A 16,314-nucleotide genomic window follows, 5' to 3' on the forward strand; every position below is an offset into this window, starting at 1 on the left:
GAACGCTTAATCGGCCTCTGACGACATGTGTTTAATAGGGATCTTTTTTTTTCTTAAATCACAAGAAAAGAAACTACTTCAGAAGGTGTTAACGATGAGCTTCAATAAAAAAATATTTCTAATTCAATTTATTTACACAACTTGTTTTTAATAGTTTGAGTTGTGGAGATCTCGTATGCGAATAGCATCGGAGGACTTCAGCAGAAGAGAGCGTTAGATAATATTTTGTATAATACATTTACATCGTACGGTACAAAAAAGATTTGTTTGTGCTGTATTTGCATGTTTTATTTCTTTTGGACGAAAGTACTTTCAATCATTGCTTCCGGTTGCTCATCATTTATAAAGACGAATCAAGCGGTTAGCTTCACGGAACCCACTATCAATGGCCCCGTGGACGGTGGAGTAGTGCACCCGGTTAGTAGCTTCTCCGGCAAACAGAACAACAGGTTCACTAAGGGCATTCTTCAGTGGGGTGGCGAGGAATTGTGCTCCGGTTTCTTGGTTTTCGGTCGCCATCGAACGACTGGAGTAGGAACCACGGAACAGACGATCCGATGACCATTTTGATCTGTGAGGTGTTAGAATAGAAGGATGGTATGGTTAACACAAAACACGATTCCTGTTGTCATAACGGTCGTATCCTACGAACCTCAAGATTGATAATACATTGCCGAATTGCATGTTTTTGGCAAAAATTTTCAAAAGATGCAGTATACCAGACTTAATCGGGGCATCACGGAGATACTCGGCCTTTCGTCCTTCGGCCCCATTCATCCAAGCCATCAGCACGTTCGGTTGGTTGTCAATACGGAAAAAGGTGGAAATCGCTTCGGCCCAGGCATGCTCCGAGAGTCGCAGAGCCTGCAGGTCCGGTTTATACCAGAGCAGGTGCACGGTGTTAGGAAAGTCTTCCGGAATAGGGGCATCGAAGTAAACGAAAATTTTGTTCACTGTTCCAAAGTAAAGTCCCGTAATGGCATTCTGGTTGACTGATGGGAGTGCTGGAGTGAACATGGTGCGGTAGTTCTCCTTGAGGACACCCAGCGAAACGGTCACTATGACATGGTCCGCTTGGTAGCGGTCGCCATTTTGTGTAGTTACAAAAACGTCGCCCTCGGGGCTCATCCAATTTATGTTCGATACAAAATTGTTGAATTTAACCAGACTTCCGATCGGAACTGGAGTGAGAGATTTGTTGGTGTTACCAGGGTAGTTCCCCTAATAGAAAGAAAATGCTGTTAGTTGAAACACAACAATTAGAAATCTGCGAAATGTTGTCACACTCACCGACACGATATCCAGAATGGCGGTGAACCCTCTCTTTCCGTTCCAAGCAATGTCCTGATTTCCTGCCGGTTCCACGTAGCTATCCGATTCAGCTGCTGCAACATCATACCACGAATCGTACGCAGTATAGCCGCGTTCGTAGTTATGATAGTAGACGAGGAATTGTTCCGCAAGCTCGCGACTAATATCTTTAAAAGCTGGATCCGTTTGGAGCCGCTTCCAGTACTGTTGGGTGAAGAATTCACCCAAACTACCGCTGAAAGTATCCCGGGCATCCGATTCGATTATTTCCTCTGCCATAGTTTGTAGTCTTTCCGCTACCGCCCCAGGAACTTGTACCCCACTCGAGCGGATCAGCACGGCATCCTCATCGGCTATAATGGAGGACTTCAGGAGACCCGGATAGACCTTTGCCAATTGATAGACTACGTTGCCCTGCTCTCCGTGACACCATTGAGCTCCGAGCTCCACAATGCCACTGCCACTTCCAAACGGTGTCGTGCGGATACGGCCACCAAGGCGTGGCGATGCCTCCAAAATGATAATATTTTTGAATCCATTCTGGTAGAGCCGACTGGCAGCCGAAATGCCTGCAGCACCAGCGCCGACCACGATGATACTCGGATTCCCGGCTCCACTCACTGAACCAACGAAACCGATCACGAACAGCCAGCAGATCGAGAAAGCCAATGTCGGATACCCTGCCATCGTCAGGGTGTTTGAGGTGAATATCAAACTTTTAGGATGTCTTACCCAATACGGCCGAGCACAAATGGAGACCAGAACCGCGCGAAACACGCGAATGATTGGAAACCCGCACGACACGATGCCTATTTATTCCATCTGACCCGTCGATCCGTTCATTTTTCGTAGAAAGACAAGGACAATCACAATGCATTCATTGATAGGTTTTATCTTGAACTGTCTTAAATTATTCGAAACACACCCTCTTACGCCAACACTCTGGGTTGTGTTTCTACAGCCTGTTTTATTTTATTTTTATTTTAGGAATGTTTACTTTCCAAAAAATGAATCAATTGTAGAGAAAGAACACGTGATGCGTCAGAAAACGGAACTCTAAAACATTTGCATTTACACGTCCGCCCTTTGATAGTTAAGTTATTCTTCAAACCAACATCCTTCAACGGCAGAACGGATAATAAGTCTCCTTAAAATGTGACGATTCACCTAAAACATGTTGACATAGGTGCATTTATTGCTGCAACAGCGAACGTATGAACTATATTGTTATTGTGTATGTCTATTCACATCCAAATTTCTTCCACTTTTAAATACACCATATTTATGAAACATTATTTTTAGGTAATTTCTCCTCGCAGTAGTAGGATTTGCCGCGAAAGTTGCTAATTATACATGAATTATTATCTTTTATATTGGAGCACTAAATGGGTGACTGGCAGTTACAGGCGGATCTACCTATGAGGGGACTGAGCGGCCGCGGGGGGACCCGTGTTTAAGGAGGCCCCTTCATGAAAACCTTAAACCGAAAAATTAATCACCGATTTCATTTATTCTCGCTGTGGTATACATACATTGATCAAAGTTATTTTTGATATACATACTTTCATATTACTTAACCAGTGTTAATTATCACCTTTGAAGGCTTAGAAGAATATGTTTTCGTCTGTCTTCTTTCCATCTTATCTTTCCGTTTGACTTAAAATGCTCTCAATTCACGGGCCACCAGCAAAAGTCTTCATTGTTACCGGCGGCATTGTTTTTACATTATTTTCCCTATCGATGTTCAAATTGATAAACAGATTTAATTTAAAAACCATGGCCTTGAAAAATGAAATTATCACATGGAACCTATTTGCACTTTATAAAAACATCATCTTTTAACTGTAACTAATTTGTATTTATTTAAATAAAAATTTGTATTTGGTTAAACAAAGAAAGGCATTATATTTATTGCAGAAAAGAATTAAAATGAGTGTGATATCCACCATGCTCGTATATTGCTGTATCAACGCATACGCTGCGAGTCAACGGGCATCGGTCGCCACACACGACCGTCTCTATTCAGAGTCCGATCCATACTGACTACCCTCTATCCGTGTAACCCGAAACCCAGGATGCCACATCCTCCCTTTGGCAAAAATAAAGCGTTACCTATTCCCACAATTCTCTACTCTCTACACACATGTTCAAAGTACCGCTTCGGTGGTCTTATTTTCCTACCGCTACGCCCTTCAGACCTCGGGTTCTCTTTGAATGACTCTTCCTATCTTCCCTCGCATTACGGTCAAATTTGGCAACTTGGTCCCGATCCCTTAACTCCTCGTCTTGAGGACGTGCTGAATCAACATTAATATTGGGGAGCAGATTCCTCACTGCTCTACCAAACAATCAATTGTGCTGGAGGAATTTTCGTCACGTGATGCGGCCATGAGTTGTATGCAACCACATAGTCAGCCAAAACATCCTTCCAATTCTGTTTTTTTTTCAGCCTAGCTACAGTTATCGTTTGATTCGCATACCCTTTTAATACCTCTTCTGGATGCACCGTCAAATCCTGGCTAATAGTGTGGGACTTTTGTCTTATTATTTGCCACCCCTGGGTCGTGATGGTATTTACCGTGGCCCCGGAGTCGATTAGGAATGTGAACCTCTCAGAACCAAGCACGCAATGTACCAACCGGGGATCCCCATCGCTATTGGAATCGAACTGCGGAGTCATAGGGCACCCGGTGATCATCTATTTGATTTCACCGGCAATCAGCACCAGCTTGATTTTCACCTTACTCACCAATACCAAACCGCTGTTCCGTGCCACCGGCCTAATATTCATGTTTCATCCTGTTTCTTTATTCGTGCATATGGGCTACCGTTTGCCCTTCAAGCAGTCTAAAACAAAAACAAACAAAACAAAACAAAACTCAACGCTTTTCTGCACTGGTCATGGGCCGAACCCGACTCAGTGACGTTCGCGATCACCGCACCGCTCTGTTGGTCATGGGCCGAACCCGACTCAACTTTCGTACTCTCTCTCTCACTGGCCATGGGCCAAACCCGACTCAGTGGTGTCTCCGATATTACCTCTCTGTTGGTCATGGGCCGAACCCGACTCAACTGTCGCACTCTCTCTTACTGGCCATGGGCCGAACCCGACTCAGTGGTGTCTCCGATTTTGCCTTTCTGTTGGTCATGGGCCGAACCCGACTCAACTGTCGCACTCTTTCTCACTGGCCATGGGCCGAACCCGACTCAGTGGTGTCTCCGATTTTGCCTTTCTGTTGGTCATGGGCCGAACCCGACTCAACTGTCGCACTCTTTCTCACTGGCCATGGGCCGAACCCGACTCAGTGGTGTCTCCGATTTTGCCTTTCTGTTGGTCATGGGCCGAACCCGACTCAACCGTCGCACTCTCGCTCACTGGCCATGGGCCGAACCCGACTCAGTGGTGTCTGCGAAAATGTTAACAAATGCCCCTTTGTTGGTCATGGGCCGAACCCGACTCAACTTTCTTCCCAAAAACTCACATACGCGTCCTCCTTTCTTCATCACTACCGGTTATCAATTTTCCACTTCGTTATCATGGCAGGATCGCCAATGTGATATCCACCATGCTCGTATATTGCTGTATCAACGCATACGCTGCGAGTCAACGGGCATCGGTCGCCACACACGACCGTCTCTATTCAGAGTCCGATCCATACTGACTACCCTCTATCCGTGTAACCCGAAACCCAGGATGCCACAATGAGTACTTTTCAATAGGTCTGGTTGGCTTAGGATTTGGAAGCCATAATTAACAGAACGAACGGAATTTCATTAACTTGCTCAGATTACTTAATTCAGATTGACTGTATTCGAAAAACGAAGTATTAATATCTGATTTACTAAAACATGCAAATTGTGAGTTACCTATCACATTATATTGTTGATAAATTTATTTATTTATTTTAGATTCTTTGCCTGAATTAATGTTTACTATAAGATATGTAACGAAGTTAAGGATAATAACGGAAAGATGTGTAGAATTTATTCCTAATAAAAAGCATGAAGACTATATGCTGGAAACATATAGAAAGGATTGCTAGCTGTTACAAAAAGTGCACGTCGTGCGGCCGTCATCTGATCATCCACCGTTCTCCAGAATACTTGGTCTATGGCTGCAGCTCTCAATCCCCAGTCACATCCGATGTCCCGCAGGTTTTGGATCATTCGCCGAGTTCGCTGGGCCCCTTGTCGTCTCGTGCCGGGTGGGTCGCTGGTGAACACCACCACGAGGTGCAGCATGAGTCCGGCATCTTCATGGCATGCCCCAGCCAAAGAATCCTGTCGGCTTTCGCCACTGTCGTCAGAATGTCCAACTCTGCATACAGTTCAGCTACCCTGTGGTTCATCCTTCTCTTCCACACTCCCTGCTCACACACGCCGCAAAAGATAGACCGGAATACGCGTCGCACGAAGACTACGAGCGCGTTGGCTCATCCTTAAGAAGAGTCCACCGTGACAAACCGTGCCACGGATGTCTAAGCCCGCGCTTCTCATGACACCTTTCAGAACGTTATTGAATAGAACTCAGGAAAGTCCGTCTCCCTGCCTCAGACCCCGGTGAGATTCGAACGGATTGGACAGCATGTTCGAAATTTTCATCTTACCCAGTTCCCCTGCTCAGAAAAACTGTACTGCCGCATGGTCTTCCATAGATCCTTTCTGTCTGTGGTGTCATAGGCCGCCTTGAAGTCTTCTGGAGGATCTGCCGTAGAGTGAAGATTTGGTCGGTGGTGTATTTGCCTCCAACAAACCCAGCTTGGTAGCTTCCGACGAAATCTGTAGCAAGGGGTGCGAGTCTGCAGAAGGCTATTTGGGATAGGATTTTGTAGGCAGCATTGAGAACTGTGTATGGCTCGAAAAGTTGGCACAGTCCATTCTGTCACTCTTCTTGTACGCTGCGTGGATGACACCCAGCTTCCAGTCCTCTGGTACCCTTTCCTGCTCCAAAAATGTTCACAATAAGCTGATGCATACTGCCGGCAAACTCTACCAAACCCATCTTGAATAATTCAGTCGATAGCTCATCGCTGCCAGCTGTTTTGTTATGTTTCAGCTGATTGATGGCACTAGTGATTTCGTTCAAGGATGGTGGGAGTACATGGTCATCTACCTCCTAGCTAATGAGCTGCTTAATTCTCGGCTCCCCTAGTTCCACTTCGGTCAGGTGGCCTTTGAAGTAACACTTCCACCTTTCGATCACCTCTTTCCGCTCGTCCGTGCGAATGCTACCCCTGCTCGTGTCAACACATTGCGACGTTGGTGTGAAGCCGCCACGTGTCTTCTTTCACATCCGGTAGAGCTGGCGAGTTTCCCCCTGACTGAGATAGCTGATCCAGCAGCGCCCATGAGTGTAACAAATTCAAATCAATCATTCTTTTGAAAACTTGATTTTTATATTTGCATTAAATATGGTACGCTATATGGTTTTAAACAATATATTTTTTCCTGATACATAAAACAGTATTTCTGCATTGTGTGAATCATTAGGTCTGGCTTGTTTCTTTTCACCACGTCGCTTAGCTGTAATGTTGCAGTAAACGATCAGCCTCACGGAATCCACTATCAATAGCGCCATGGACGGTGGAATAATGCACACGATTGGTTGCTTCACCAGCAAAAAGGACTACCGGTTCGTTCCCAGCGTTCACCAGAGGAGTGGCCAGGTTTTGCGCCCCCGTGTTCAATTGCTCCGTTGTTATCGATCTGCTCGAGTATGATCCACGGAACAGGCGTTCGGATGACCACTTGGACCTGTGGAGTTGTGGGAAGCGTGTAACTCATTTCATAGTTCTACAATGTGATCACGTCATCGAGTGATACTTTCCTCAGTACTTTGTTTACGTTACCGAAGGTAATGTCCTTGGTGAAAATTTTAAGTAGATGAAGCACGCCAGCCCTAACAGTTTCATCTGATAGTAGTTCAGCCGTTCGTCCCTCGGCTCCATTCATCCAAGCCATCAGCACATTCGGTTGGTTGTCAATACGGAAAAAGGTGGAAATTGCTTCGGCCCAGGCATGCTCCGAAAGTCGCAGAGCCTGCAGGTCCGAGTCAAACCAGAGCAGGTGCACGGTATTGGGAAAGTCGTCCGGGATGGGAGCGTCGAACAGGACGAAAATTTTGTTCACTGTTCCAAAGTAAAGTCCCGTAATGGCATTTTGATTGATTGTTGGAAGCGCTGGAGTGAACATGGTGCGGTAGTTCTCTTTGAGGACACCCAGCGAAACGGTCACTATGACATGGTCCGCCTCATATCGAGACCCATCCTCAGAAGTAATCAAAACATTTTCATTTGGCGTTCCATTCCACTGAATGTTTGAAACAAATTTACCGTATGTAATCAGTTTGTCCAACGGGACTGGGGTGCGTGTTGTAGTGACTGAGTGTGGGAAGTTACCCTGCGTAATGAAACTTGGATTAGCATCACAAAGCAAAGAGCCATACAAATATTATACTTACAGAAACGATATCAAAAATGGTGGAGAATCCTTTCGTTCCGTTCCAAGCGATGTCTTGATTTCCTGCCGGTTCCACGTAGCCATCCGTTTCGCTAGCAGCGACCTCGTACCATGAATCGTACGCAGTGTAGCCGCGTTCGTAGTTATGATAGTAGACGAGGAATTGTTCCGCCAGCTCGCGATTAATATCGCTAAACGCTGGATCCGTCTGGAGCCGCTGCCAGTACTGTTGGGTGAAGAATTCACCCAAACTACCGCTGAAATTATCCCGTTCTTCCGATTCGATTATTTCCTCTGCCATTGTTTGTAATCTTTCCGCTACTTCCTCAGGAACTCGTACCCCACTCGAGCGGATCAGCACGGCATCTTCATCGGCTATAATGGAGGACTTCAGGAGACCCGGATAGACCTTTGCCAACTGATAGACTACGTTGCCCTGCTCTCCGTGACACCATTGAGCTCCGAGCTCCACAATGCCACTGCCACTTCCAAACGGTGTCGTGCGGATACGGCCACCAAGGCGTGGCGATGCCTCCAAAATGGCAATATTTTTTAATCCATTCTGATAAAGCCGACTGGCAGCAGCAATTCCAGCGGCACCAGCGCCGACCACGATGATACGCGGATTTTCACCTGTAGCAACCGCTCTGACCTTGCTCACGGTGATGGTCAGCAAGATGATCATCCTGACCAATGTCGGAGACCATTTGCCTTCCAAACGTTGAGTCATCATCTGCCCAAATAAAAATAAAACTCGCAAACTAAATACGACCCTCCAATCTGCTCAAAGTACTCACGCTAGAACGTTCCGGTATTGGTTCTGTTGATGATGCAAAGGTTCTAACGCATGTTTCCAATTGAAACTGTTGCGCACCTGATGGAACGCTTGAATGATCTGCGTAACACTCGGGCTCATTGTTTTATATTCTCGCGAGCCTATTCACCGCGATCTCTCTGCGGTCCTGGCGTAATAGTCTCTTTGTCTGCTAAAATGAGACGATCGCGAACTACAGGGTCCCATTTATTTGTCATCATCAAACATATTCAGTTGAATTGCGAAATGCAAAGAAAGAAGTATCTGTTTAGCGAACGTATTTGACGCAGGGTACAGTAAAGGGATCTAGTCATATTCTAAACAACAAGTTGTACAAAATATATTCATGAGAAGGAATAAATACCAATCATTTATATATGCTTTCACAGGTTAGCCGTTTTATTTATAGAAGTAGATTTTGTTTGAGTGCTCCCTCGAATAAATTTCGTCCGACACTGTATCAATAAAAAAATGTTCAGAATTTAGGAGTACAATTCTAGCAAACGGTTTGCTTCCCGTCGTCCACTCTCAATCGCACCGTGCACAGTGGAGAACCTTTGTCGATGTGTGGCTTCCCCAGCAAACTGAACCACTGGATTTCCGTCGTCATTCAGCAAAGGTGTGGCAAGATATTTGGCACCGGTTTTTAGCCGTTCAGTAGTTATCGATCTACTCGAGTAAGATCCCCGGAAGTGACGATCCGATGACCAGTTGGATCTGCGATGTCAAGTAGAGTTATGGGAAGTGAGATACATTTTATCAGAACAAAAATTTTCAAAAAATTACCTTTTTATTGACTGCACTTTTCCAAAGGTAATGTTATTCGCGAAAATGTTCAGAATGTGCTGTACGCCTTCTATTATGGTTTCATCCGGCAACAGTTCCGCCTGCCGCCCTTCGATCCCATTCATCCAAGCAGCTACAACATTTGGCTGGTTGTCAATGCGGAAAAAGGTGGAAATAGCTTCGGTCCAGGCATGCTCGGATTTTCGAAGAGTTTGAAGATCCGACTCGAACCAGAGCAGCTGTAAGGTGTTCGGGAAGTCACTCGGGATGGGCGCATCGAATAGAATGACGATTTTGTTGACGGTTCCAAAGTAGAGTCCTCTTATCGCATCGAGATTAACTGTCGGTAGCGATGGAGTAAACATTGTTTGGTGGTTCTCCTTGAGGACACCTAACGAAACGGTCACTATGACATGATCAGCCTCGTAATGAGAGCCATCGTCGGTGGTGACGAGGACCGTTGTATTCGGTGTTGCATTCCATTGGATGTTGGTTACAAATCTACCGTACCTAATCAGTGTATCAAGTGGAACTGGCGTAAGTGTTGTGTCGACGATGCCCGGGTAATTACCCTATAGAAAAATGAGGTTTGTGCCAAATTTTCAAATCAAATCAAATAATTGTAAGGAATATGCTTACCGAGACGATGTCAAGAATAGTAGAGAATCCTTTCTCCCCCGTCCATGCAAGAACCTGATTTCCTTCAGATACAACGTAGCTATCAGATTCATTAGCCGCGACTTCATACCAGGAATCATAGGCATTATAACCTCGCTCGTAGTTGTGGTAGTATACGAGAAACTGCTCCGCCAAATCCCTACTCACGTCTTCAAAGGCGGAATCAGTTTGAAGTTTATTCCAATATTGTTGAGAGAAGAAATCTCCCAAACTACCAGCAAAATTGTTTCGCTCATTGGACTCTACGATGCCTTCCGCCAATGCCATTAGCCGTTCAACAAGTTCTTCGGGTACTTGCGTTCCGTTTGAACGCATCAACACTCCATTAGTCGCTACGATTGATGTTTCTAAAAGTCCAGGATACACGGAGGCCATTTGATACGCAATATTATCTTGTTCGCCATGGCACCACTGAGCTCCGAGTTCAACCACACCATTTCCAAAGGACACTGTGCGAATTCGGCCTCCTATGCGCTGTGAGCCTTCTAGTAGGGTTATATTAGATATTCCGTTTTGATAAAGATGACTCGCTGTGGCGATTCCGGCCGCACCGGCACCAATGATTAGAACACGCGGATGTATTGTGGAGTTTACTACTTCGGTTAGAATTATCAGGAAGCTGATAAAGCTAAGTAGCACTTGGCACCACCACTTCATAATAATTTTGTGTATTTCTCTGGAAAAAAATTCACTCTACACTGGTATATCCTAATAATCGCTGTAAAAAAAAATATTTTCAAATGTAGTTAATTTGAACATGTACAATGCACTAGGTAATTGGAAGAATCTAATTCGACCGGCGATAACAGCCCGGGCCGTGGGTTGGGACTATCAATCGAGGCAATCATCGTGAAGTCCAGTGAAGGTCAAATCAATATGTGTGTACTATAATGTAACATGTACGCACAAAAATACCTACACGACAACACGTGTTCTGAAATGGAAACATGAATTAAACTTTCACCAATTTGAATAGTATTTGTTTAATTTAAATTTTCATATGTTCATTCGCAAACTGAATACTATCTTTCGTTTCAGATAACCAGAAAATTAATAAAATATTCAATAAATGATTGTTGAAAGATAATTTCAATACTTTTAACACTATTAATCCACTGATAATACTTTTAAATAAATAACAACACTCCTTAAAAACGTCTTTCCCATGCGATAGAAGAACACCAATTGAACCGCTTATCATCTAAACTTGGTATGCCAATGTCAGAAGCAATCAAGAATAAAAACCAATATGAAAAAAAATCTGCCGCGCGTCAGTGTTTTTTCGAACAGATTTGAACTACTTGAGGAATGAGAGATCCAGATCACGTGGATGATTGGATATAAAAAACTTCTGTTGAAATTTTAGAACTTCAATACCAATATCCCAACAGATCAATAAAAATATTGCGAAGAATTTATTCAGAGTTAATCATGTAGTTTAAAGTATTTGAGATTATTTAGAACTACTAGAGGCACATGACTCTTTGTTCATGCTTAAACGCTCAGGAGCGGTCAGTTCGAACCGCTATAACTTCGTCAATTTCATTTTTATTTTTGAAGTTTTCGAACGGTCTCTTTTTAGTACAACGGCTTTTTCTTTGCATTTTTGAAAATCCGTTCCGTCCATCCCCACTTCATACGAATAAAAACAAATTGGAATCATATTGGTTGTCGCTGATGTATATCCTATATAACCTTCCTTTTTCTCGAGAATTGAGTATCTGGAAGAGAAAATGAAAAGTTCCCTGATAAAACTCCTTGTTTTAGTTGAGGAAATATTCATCCGTTTTCGAGGTATTGAAAAATGGAAAACTGCCACGAAATTGTTCGCATTTGTATTCTACCATAAATTTTAATTCGTATTCTATTCAAACTGATTTCAAAATGAGCCTCGCTCAGGGGCGGATTGAAATTGCCGTCGGTTACTTTTGAACTGTCGTATCAACTAGTGGTGAGAACTCTAGATAGGAACGGCGACTCCACTCCGAATCCGCCTCCCTGAATTCTTACTCTACTCTGATAGAATTCTGTGTTTAAATTCGAATGCCTCGATTGAACTTTAATAGTTTTTGTCCTATAAATTTGTCGATTAAATGAGGCAATCCAATCGAGATTGCCAATAAATACGGTCGCTGTTGGCTCCGGAGTTGATCAGGATTCATATTAGATTGCTGTTTTTGCCCACCACTATTATGAACGTGAGAGAGCTCTCTCGCATCAACAAGTGGTTTTCTTGATTTCTTCTTGACAAATCATTTCAGTTTCTGTTCGACATTCGTGGAGTGCGGATGTGCGTGGCGAACGGTCCGCGACGTTTGGTGGTAAGGTGTAGTTAACCGTTAAAAAATCGCTTGTGTTATTCTTTTAGCATAGTGACAATCGTGTGTAGGTTTTTATTTATTTAGCGATTCGTTAATTTGAATGCGTGTTTATGCGAATATGTAACTAAACGAAATACAATCGTCGCGAATAGCGTCAACGATCGCGAATGAGCAAGATCGATCATTATTCGCTCTAAAGGTTTTGAACACATTGAAGCGAAATAATGAAGCGGTGAACCGCATGTCCCCGAACAGCAATCGTTGTTGATCGAGTCACAATTAACGGGTCGTGTAGTATTGGTAAATATGCGGTACTGGTTGGTGATCTGCGAACATAGATCATCGACGCACAACGGTTCTGTTGGATACATACAAACACACATACACATCCAAGAGAGTGGGAAGGGGGGCAGCTTTTTGGCCGCGACAACGCCGCAGAATCGCACACTTAAACGACGGAACCATGAAAAAGGGCAAGCAAGTGGGAATAAATGCGTGTTCGCGGGTGTATTTGTAGTGCGCCCTTCCGTTGTAAGTGCTGCGGCTTAAGAGCCTACAACTATTTTATAAAAAACAGTCAGGCAGTTTATCTCACCTTCCGTCATCGAACCTTTCACCTGAGTGGATTGTTCTGTCTTTTTCTTTTGATATTTTCACGGGGGTGCGTAAGTGTTTGTAAAAGCAGCAAAGCATTTTGTGCTTTTTTTAATCGGTAAGCGTAACGCTACCGCGACAGGATGTTCGTTGTTCCTTGCTCCTGATTTTTGTTTTCCTTGATCCTTGTACCGACCGACACAACGACAGGTCAACGTTTCGTACGGCAGGTGACAGCCCGTAAACATGTGTGCGTGTAGTTAACAGTGCAACGAAATGCGTGGTGCACTTTGCGTCGTCGTTTCTCAGCTTCATCATAGTTGGCCTTTGTTTTTATTAATGTTTTCATCTTCACTTTTCTACTCCGCTGCTTATTTCCTTTCCTTCGCTTCGAATCAACCAGATAGTGGTGCACGGTGATTGATGGTATAGTGAATGTGAAAAGCGGTGCGTTCTTCGATCGTTGTGTCACGCGGAAGATAGTGCGAATGGTAAATTTAGCGACCGATCGCTGTTACCGTGCAATCGCCGTGCTGCCGCCGGATCGCATGACGACAAAGTGTTGAGTAGAGTGTTTGTTTGAATAAAAAGAAGCAGAAAAAGCGCATCCACCCGATCGGTCGAGCCCACGGAGATGGTATTCCGGCAGATGGTGGTGATATTGTCCGCCAACGTATCGTGTATGTGAATCATTCGAGGCTGTGCGTTACCGAGCTGCACTAAGTGATTCATATGTGTACCGGTGCACTACGACTACGGCCACGGCAACGGTAAAGATCCCACCCCGAGGTGGTGTGAGTCATCGTTCCCTTAAGACGACGAAAGAAAAAGCCTTGTTCACGATCGCCGCGAGCAACGCTTGAGCGCAACCAAAGCGAAGGTCAAAAGAAAAACCAACATCTTCAACGAATTATTCGGAAGAGAAACGTTCCCAACGTGGCCACTGCCCGTCACAGGATAAGACGGAGAAATAATATGACATGGGATCGTGCACGAGACGACACTTCCTGTTGTCAATATGCATCCTGCAGTTGGTAAGTTTATTTACAAACCATAACTACAAACATCGACGGCATTTGTGGAACGAGAGTTTGTTGAAATTAATTCCTCTTTTGGCAGTTACTTTGTTAAGTTTTGGCAGGACGCGATGGTACGTTTTATAATTTTCCTAATTTTCCAAACAGATGGAATGGGATAAATGGCCTTAATTGCCGGTCCTTAACCCTTAGAGGTCTACATCACCAGGTTAGCTTGCGAAGGCTCAGGAAACTGGATTAAATGGCCCTACTGATGTAAATCCTCGTTAGAAGAAGAAGAAGAACAAGAATATGATACGAACATTGGGAAATGTTCTGGTATTTATGCTTCTTAATAATTGCTGATATTGCTTCAGAAATAGAAAATACTATTGGTAGCAATGTTTCTTTCTGCCATCTCTGCTAAAACCTACATTTAAATCCAAAGCAACAAAATGAGGAGGAAATGTATGGCGCTTTTGATCGATATTTGATATTCAGATTGAACCCAAACTCCTATGAAAAGTTCCCTTTTGACTTACCTCATATCGATATTTTATGATATGATAAATTAGATGACGTATTATCGTGCATTTTTATCTACATCTTGATTTTATAAGCGCAGGGAAATAGTAGCTTGATGTGCTATAATCATGGTAAATGTATGATAAATATATCCAACAAGGAAAATTATATATTAGCCCAGATCATTTCGTTATTTCACAACATACTGCCCTTTCTTTGTGCCAATTCGACTTAAAAGCCGTTGACAGTTTCACGCGCTTCCCTTCATCCCTACGGCATCGCTTGGAGACACTTGACGAGGTTAAAACACTCACTTCCTGTTCGCGGTTCGCGAAACCCTTTGCTCGGTGGCTGATGGGAAAATTCCCGCATCCCGCTATCGAAGGTTTAGTCATTTTTTTTCTGTCGCAAATGGTTTGTGGCGAACCGAGGTTTTTCCAGCTCCTAGCCCACCCTCCCGGCACATTCCCACAGTGCGCTTTCCGTCTGGCGCTAATAAGCGGAAATTTCAAAGGCTGCTTCGAGCCGGTTTTTGGAATTCTGGCGCAACATTTTAGCGACATTGAGCGAGCGCAGCAAGAATCCGATACGAATATGAAGGAAACCGAAACGGATATAAACCGGCGTCGTCATCGTCGGTGGGGAAAAGAAATGTGGCATCCTCACAAGACACGACGGTCACAGTTGTTGCCAATGCGCTGCACGACTTATGCCGCGCAGGATTTGCTCTTCTTGAGGGGTTTCCTTTTCGTGCCGTCAGAATGGCGGGGTGGTGCGGTTGGTGGAGGAAGAATGCAAGATATTTATTTACATCCTGTCGGCGGGTGAACTGGTGCGTCTGACTTGATTCGATATCCATTTTCTATGTGCTTGAAGGAGGCGCGAGGCTTCCAAGGAATAGGCAACCTGTATGGCGAGAGCGAAAGAGAGAAGGATGGACTCAGAGGAGGGCAACGGGATCAGTTTTTGTCTTGGTTGATACTTTTTTTTCTTCTTGTTAGTACCCACGGTGCTGCGGTCAGCCTTCTTACGTCGCGTGAACGTTTAAAAAACCCTTCCCGAAAGATCGTGTAGCCCTTTTTCTTCGGATCCGTCCACGGTCGCCTTTACGCTCCGGCCCGGTCATGTTTCTTCAGTACTCGCAAATCCACAAACCACGCCAAGCCGCCGGGCCGCTTTCATTCTCGCGCCCGGCACGGAAAGAAACTTCTTACGCTTTATGAGTGTTTCATTAAAATTCATTCATTTGCCTTTTCCGTCGACCCTCGGTCGCCTTTGTGACTCTTCCTGTGTTTTCGTAAACTCTTTTCCACCAGCTATCCTGCGTTTGTTTTGTTTTATGTTTTATCTCTTGTTCAAACCATTCGCTGCCGCATTTCTGAAGCGCTCCATGGTCTGCTGCTAACCGTCGGTTTGTTTTTCTTTACTTAAGCCGGTCACCGGACACTAGGGGTTGGCGTTTTTCTTCCTCTTCTATTTTTTTCTCTAATGTGTTCTGGCTCGTTTGATGGCAATCCGTTTTGCTTCTCTTTTGGAGCGACTTCTGGCCAACTTAATATGCTGCAGCTATGTTATATCTTTCCGTTTTCTCTTATGCTGCTGATCGTCCCTTCACGTGCGCAAGCAACCATGTCGACAACATGTTGTGTGTGTGTGTGTGTGGGTTAGATCTTCCAAGTTCGCATACTTTGTGTCGTTCCTGTTGTTGTTTTTTGGTTACGACTGTTTACGTGCAGATCGCTGTGTTAGGCTGTGCATTTTCTGGTTGAAAATAAACCTACACGTCTTGTCCCCATCTTGGTAGTTTAAA

The 16,314-nt window shown here is 44.3% G+C and overlaps 4 protein-coding genes across 6 annotated transcripts in view; 1 reads left to right on the plus strand and 3 right to left on the minus strand.

Annotated features, from left to right (window-relative positions):
- Positions 1–336: 336 nt before the first annotated feature.
- On the minus strand, positions 337–1,998 carry LOC131293896 (spermine oxidase-like). The gene is made up of 3 exons (XM_058321946.1): positions 1,291–1,998; positions 653–1,221; positions 337–571 (listed from the first exon to the last, which is right to left on the minus strand). Exons 1-3 carry the CDS (start codon positions 1,996–1,998, stop codon positions 337–339), a joined length of 1,512 nt encoding a protein of 503 aa, XP_058177929.1.
- Positions 1,999–6,830: 4,832 nt separating this feature from the next.
- Positions 6,831–8,455, minus strand: LOC131293897 (spermine oxidase-like). Its single transcript, XM_058321947.1, has 3 exons — positions 7,772–8,455; positions 7,135–7,710; positions 6,831–7,058 (listed from the first exon to the last, which is right to left on the minus strand). Exons 1-3 carry the CDS (start codon positions 8,453–8,455, stop codon positions 6,831–6,833), a joined length of 1,488 nt encoding a protein of 495 aa, XP_058177930.1.
- A 611-nt stretch (positions 8,456–9,066) lies between these two features.
- LOC131293898 (peroxisomal N(1)-acetyl-spermine/spermidine oxidase-like) lies at positions 9,067–10,705 on the minus strand. Its single transcript, XM_058321948.1, has 3 exons — positions 10,010–10,705; positions 9,371–9,942; positions 9,067–9,301 (listed from the first exon to the last, which is right to left on the minus strand). Exons 1-3 carry the CDS (start codon positions 10,703–10,705, stop codon positions 9,067–9,069), a joined length of 1,503 nt encoding a protein of 500 aa, XP_058177931.1.
- A 1,615-nt stretch (positions 10,706–12,320) lies between these two features.
- Positions 12,321–16,314, plus strand: part of LOC131282396 (transcription factor mef2A) — a 61,061-nt gene continuing 57,067 nt past the window's right edge. Inside the window, exons 1-2 of one of the 3 annotated variants that reach the window (XM_058311850.1) lie at positions 12,321–12,369; positions 13,396–13,997. In XM_058311850.1, coding sequence (XP_058167833.1) covers positions 13,944–13,997 — 54 coding nt within the window. In that variant the 5' untranslated portion in view covers positions 12,321–12,369; positions 13,396–13,943. Of the gene's footprint in view, positions 12,434–13,377; positions 13,998–16,314 lie in introns of those variants that run through there. The other 2 variants (XM_058311849.1, XM_058311848.1) reach the window with 2 other exon arrangements.

Source organism: Anopheles ziemanni, chromosome 2 (genome assembly GCF_943734765.1).
Source record: "Anopheles ziemanni chromosome 2, idAnoZiCoDA_A2_x.2, whole genome shotgun sequence".
Lineage (NCBI taxonomy): Eukaryota > Metazoa > Arthropoda > Insecta > Diptera > Culicidae > Anopheles > Anopheles ziemanni.

Coding starts and splice junctions, on each gene's coding strand:
- LOC131293897 (XM_058321947.1), bottom strand. CDS start 8,455: ATGATCATCTTGCTGACCATCACCGTGAGCAAGGTCAGAGCGGTTGCT. Junction 7,711..7,771: donor CCATTTTTGATATCGTTTCT/GTAAGTATAATA, acceptor TTCATTACGCAG/GGTAACTTCCCACACTCAGT. Junction 7,059..7,134: donor TAAACAAAGTACTGAGGAAA/GTATCACTCGAT, acceptor CACAGGTCCAAG/TGGTCATCCGAACGCCTGTT.
- LOC131293898 (XM_058321948.1), bottom strand. CDS start 10,705: ATGAAGTGGTGGTGCCAAGTGCTACTTAGCTTTATCAGCTTCCTGATA. Junction 9,943..10,009: donor CTATTCTTGACATCGTCTCG/GTAAGCATATTC, acceptor ATTTTTCTATAG/GGTAATTACCCGGGCATCGT. Junction 9,302..9,370: donor AAAGTGCAGTCAATAAAAAG/GTAATTTTTTGA, acceptor TTGACATCGCAG/ATCCAACTGGTCATCGGATC.
- LOC131293896 (XM_058321946.1), bottom strand. CDS start 1,998: ATGGCAGGGTATCCGACATTGGCTTTCTCGATCTGCTGGCTGTTCGTG. Junction 1,222..1,290: donor CCATTCTGGATATCGTGTCG/GTGAGTGTGACA, acceptor TCTTTCTATTAG/GGGAACTACCCTGGTAACAC. Junction 572..652: donor AATGTATTATCAATCTTGAG/GTTCGTAGGATA, acceptor AACACCTCACAG/ATCAAAATGGTCATCGGATC.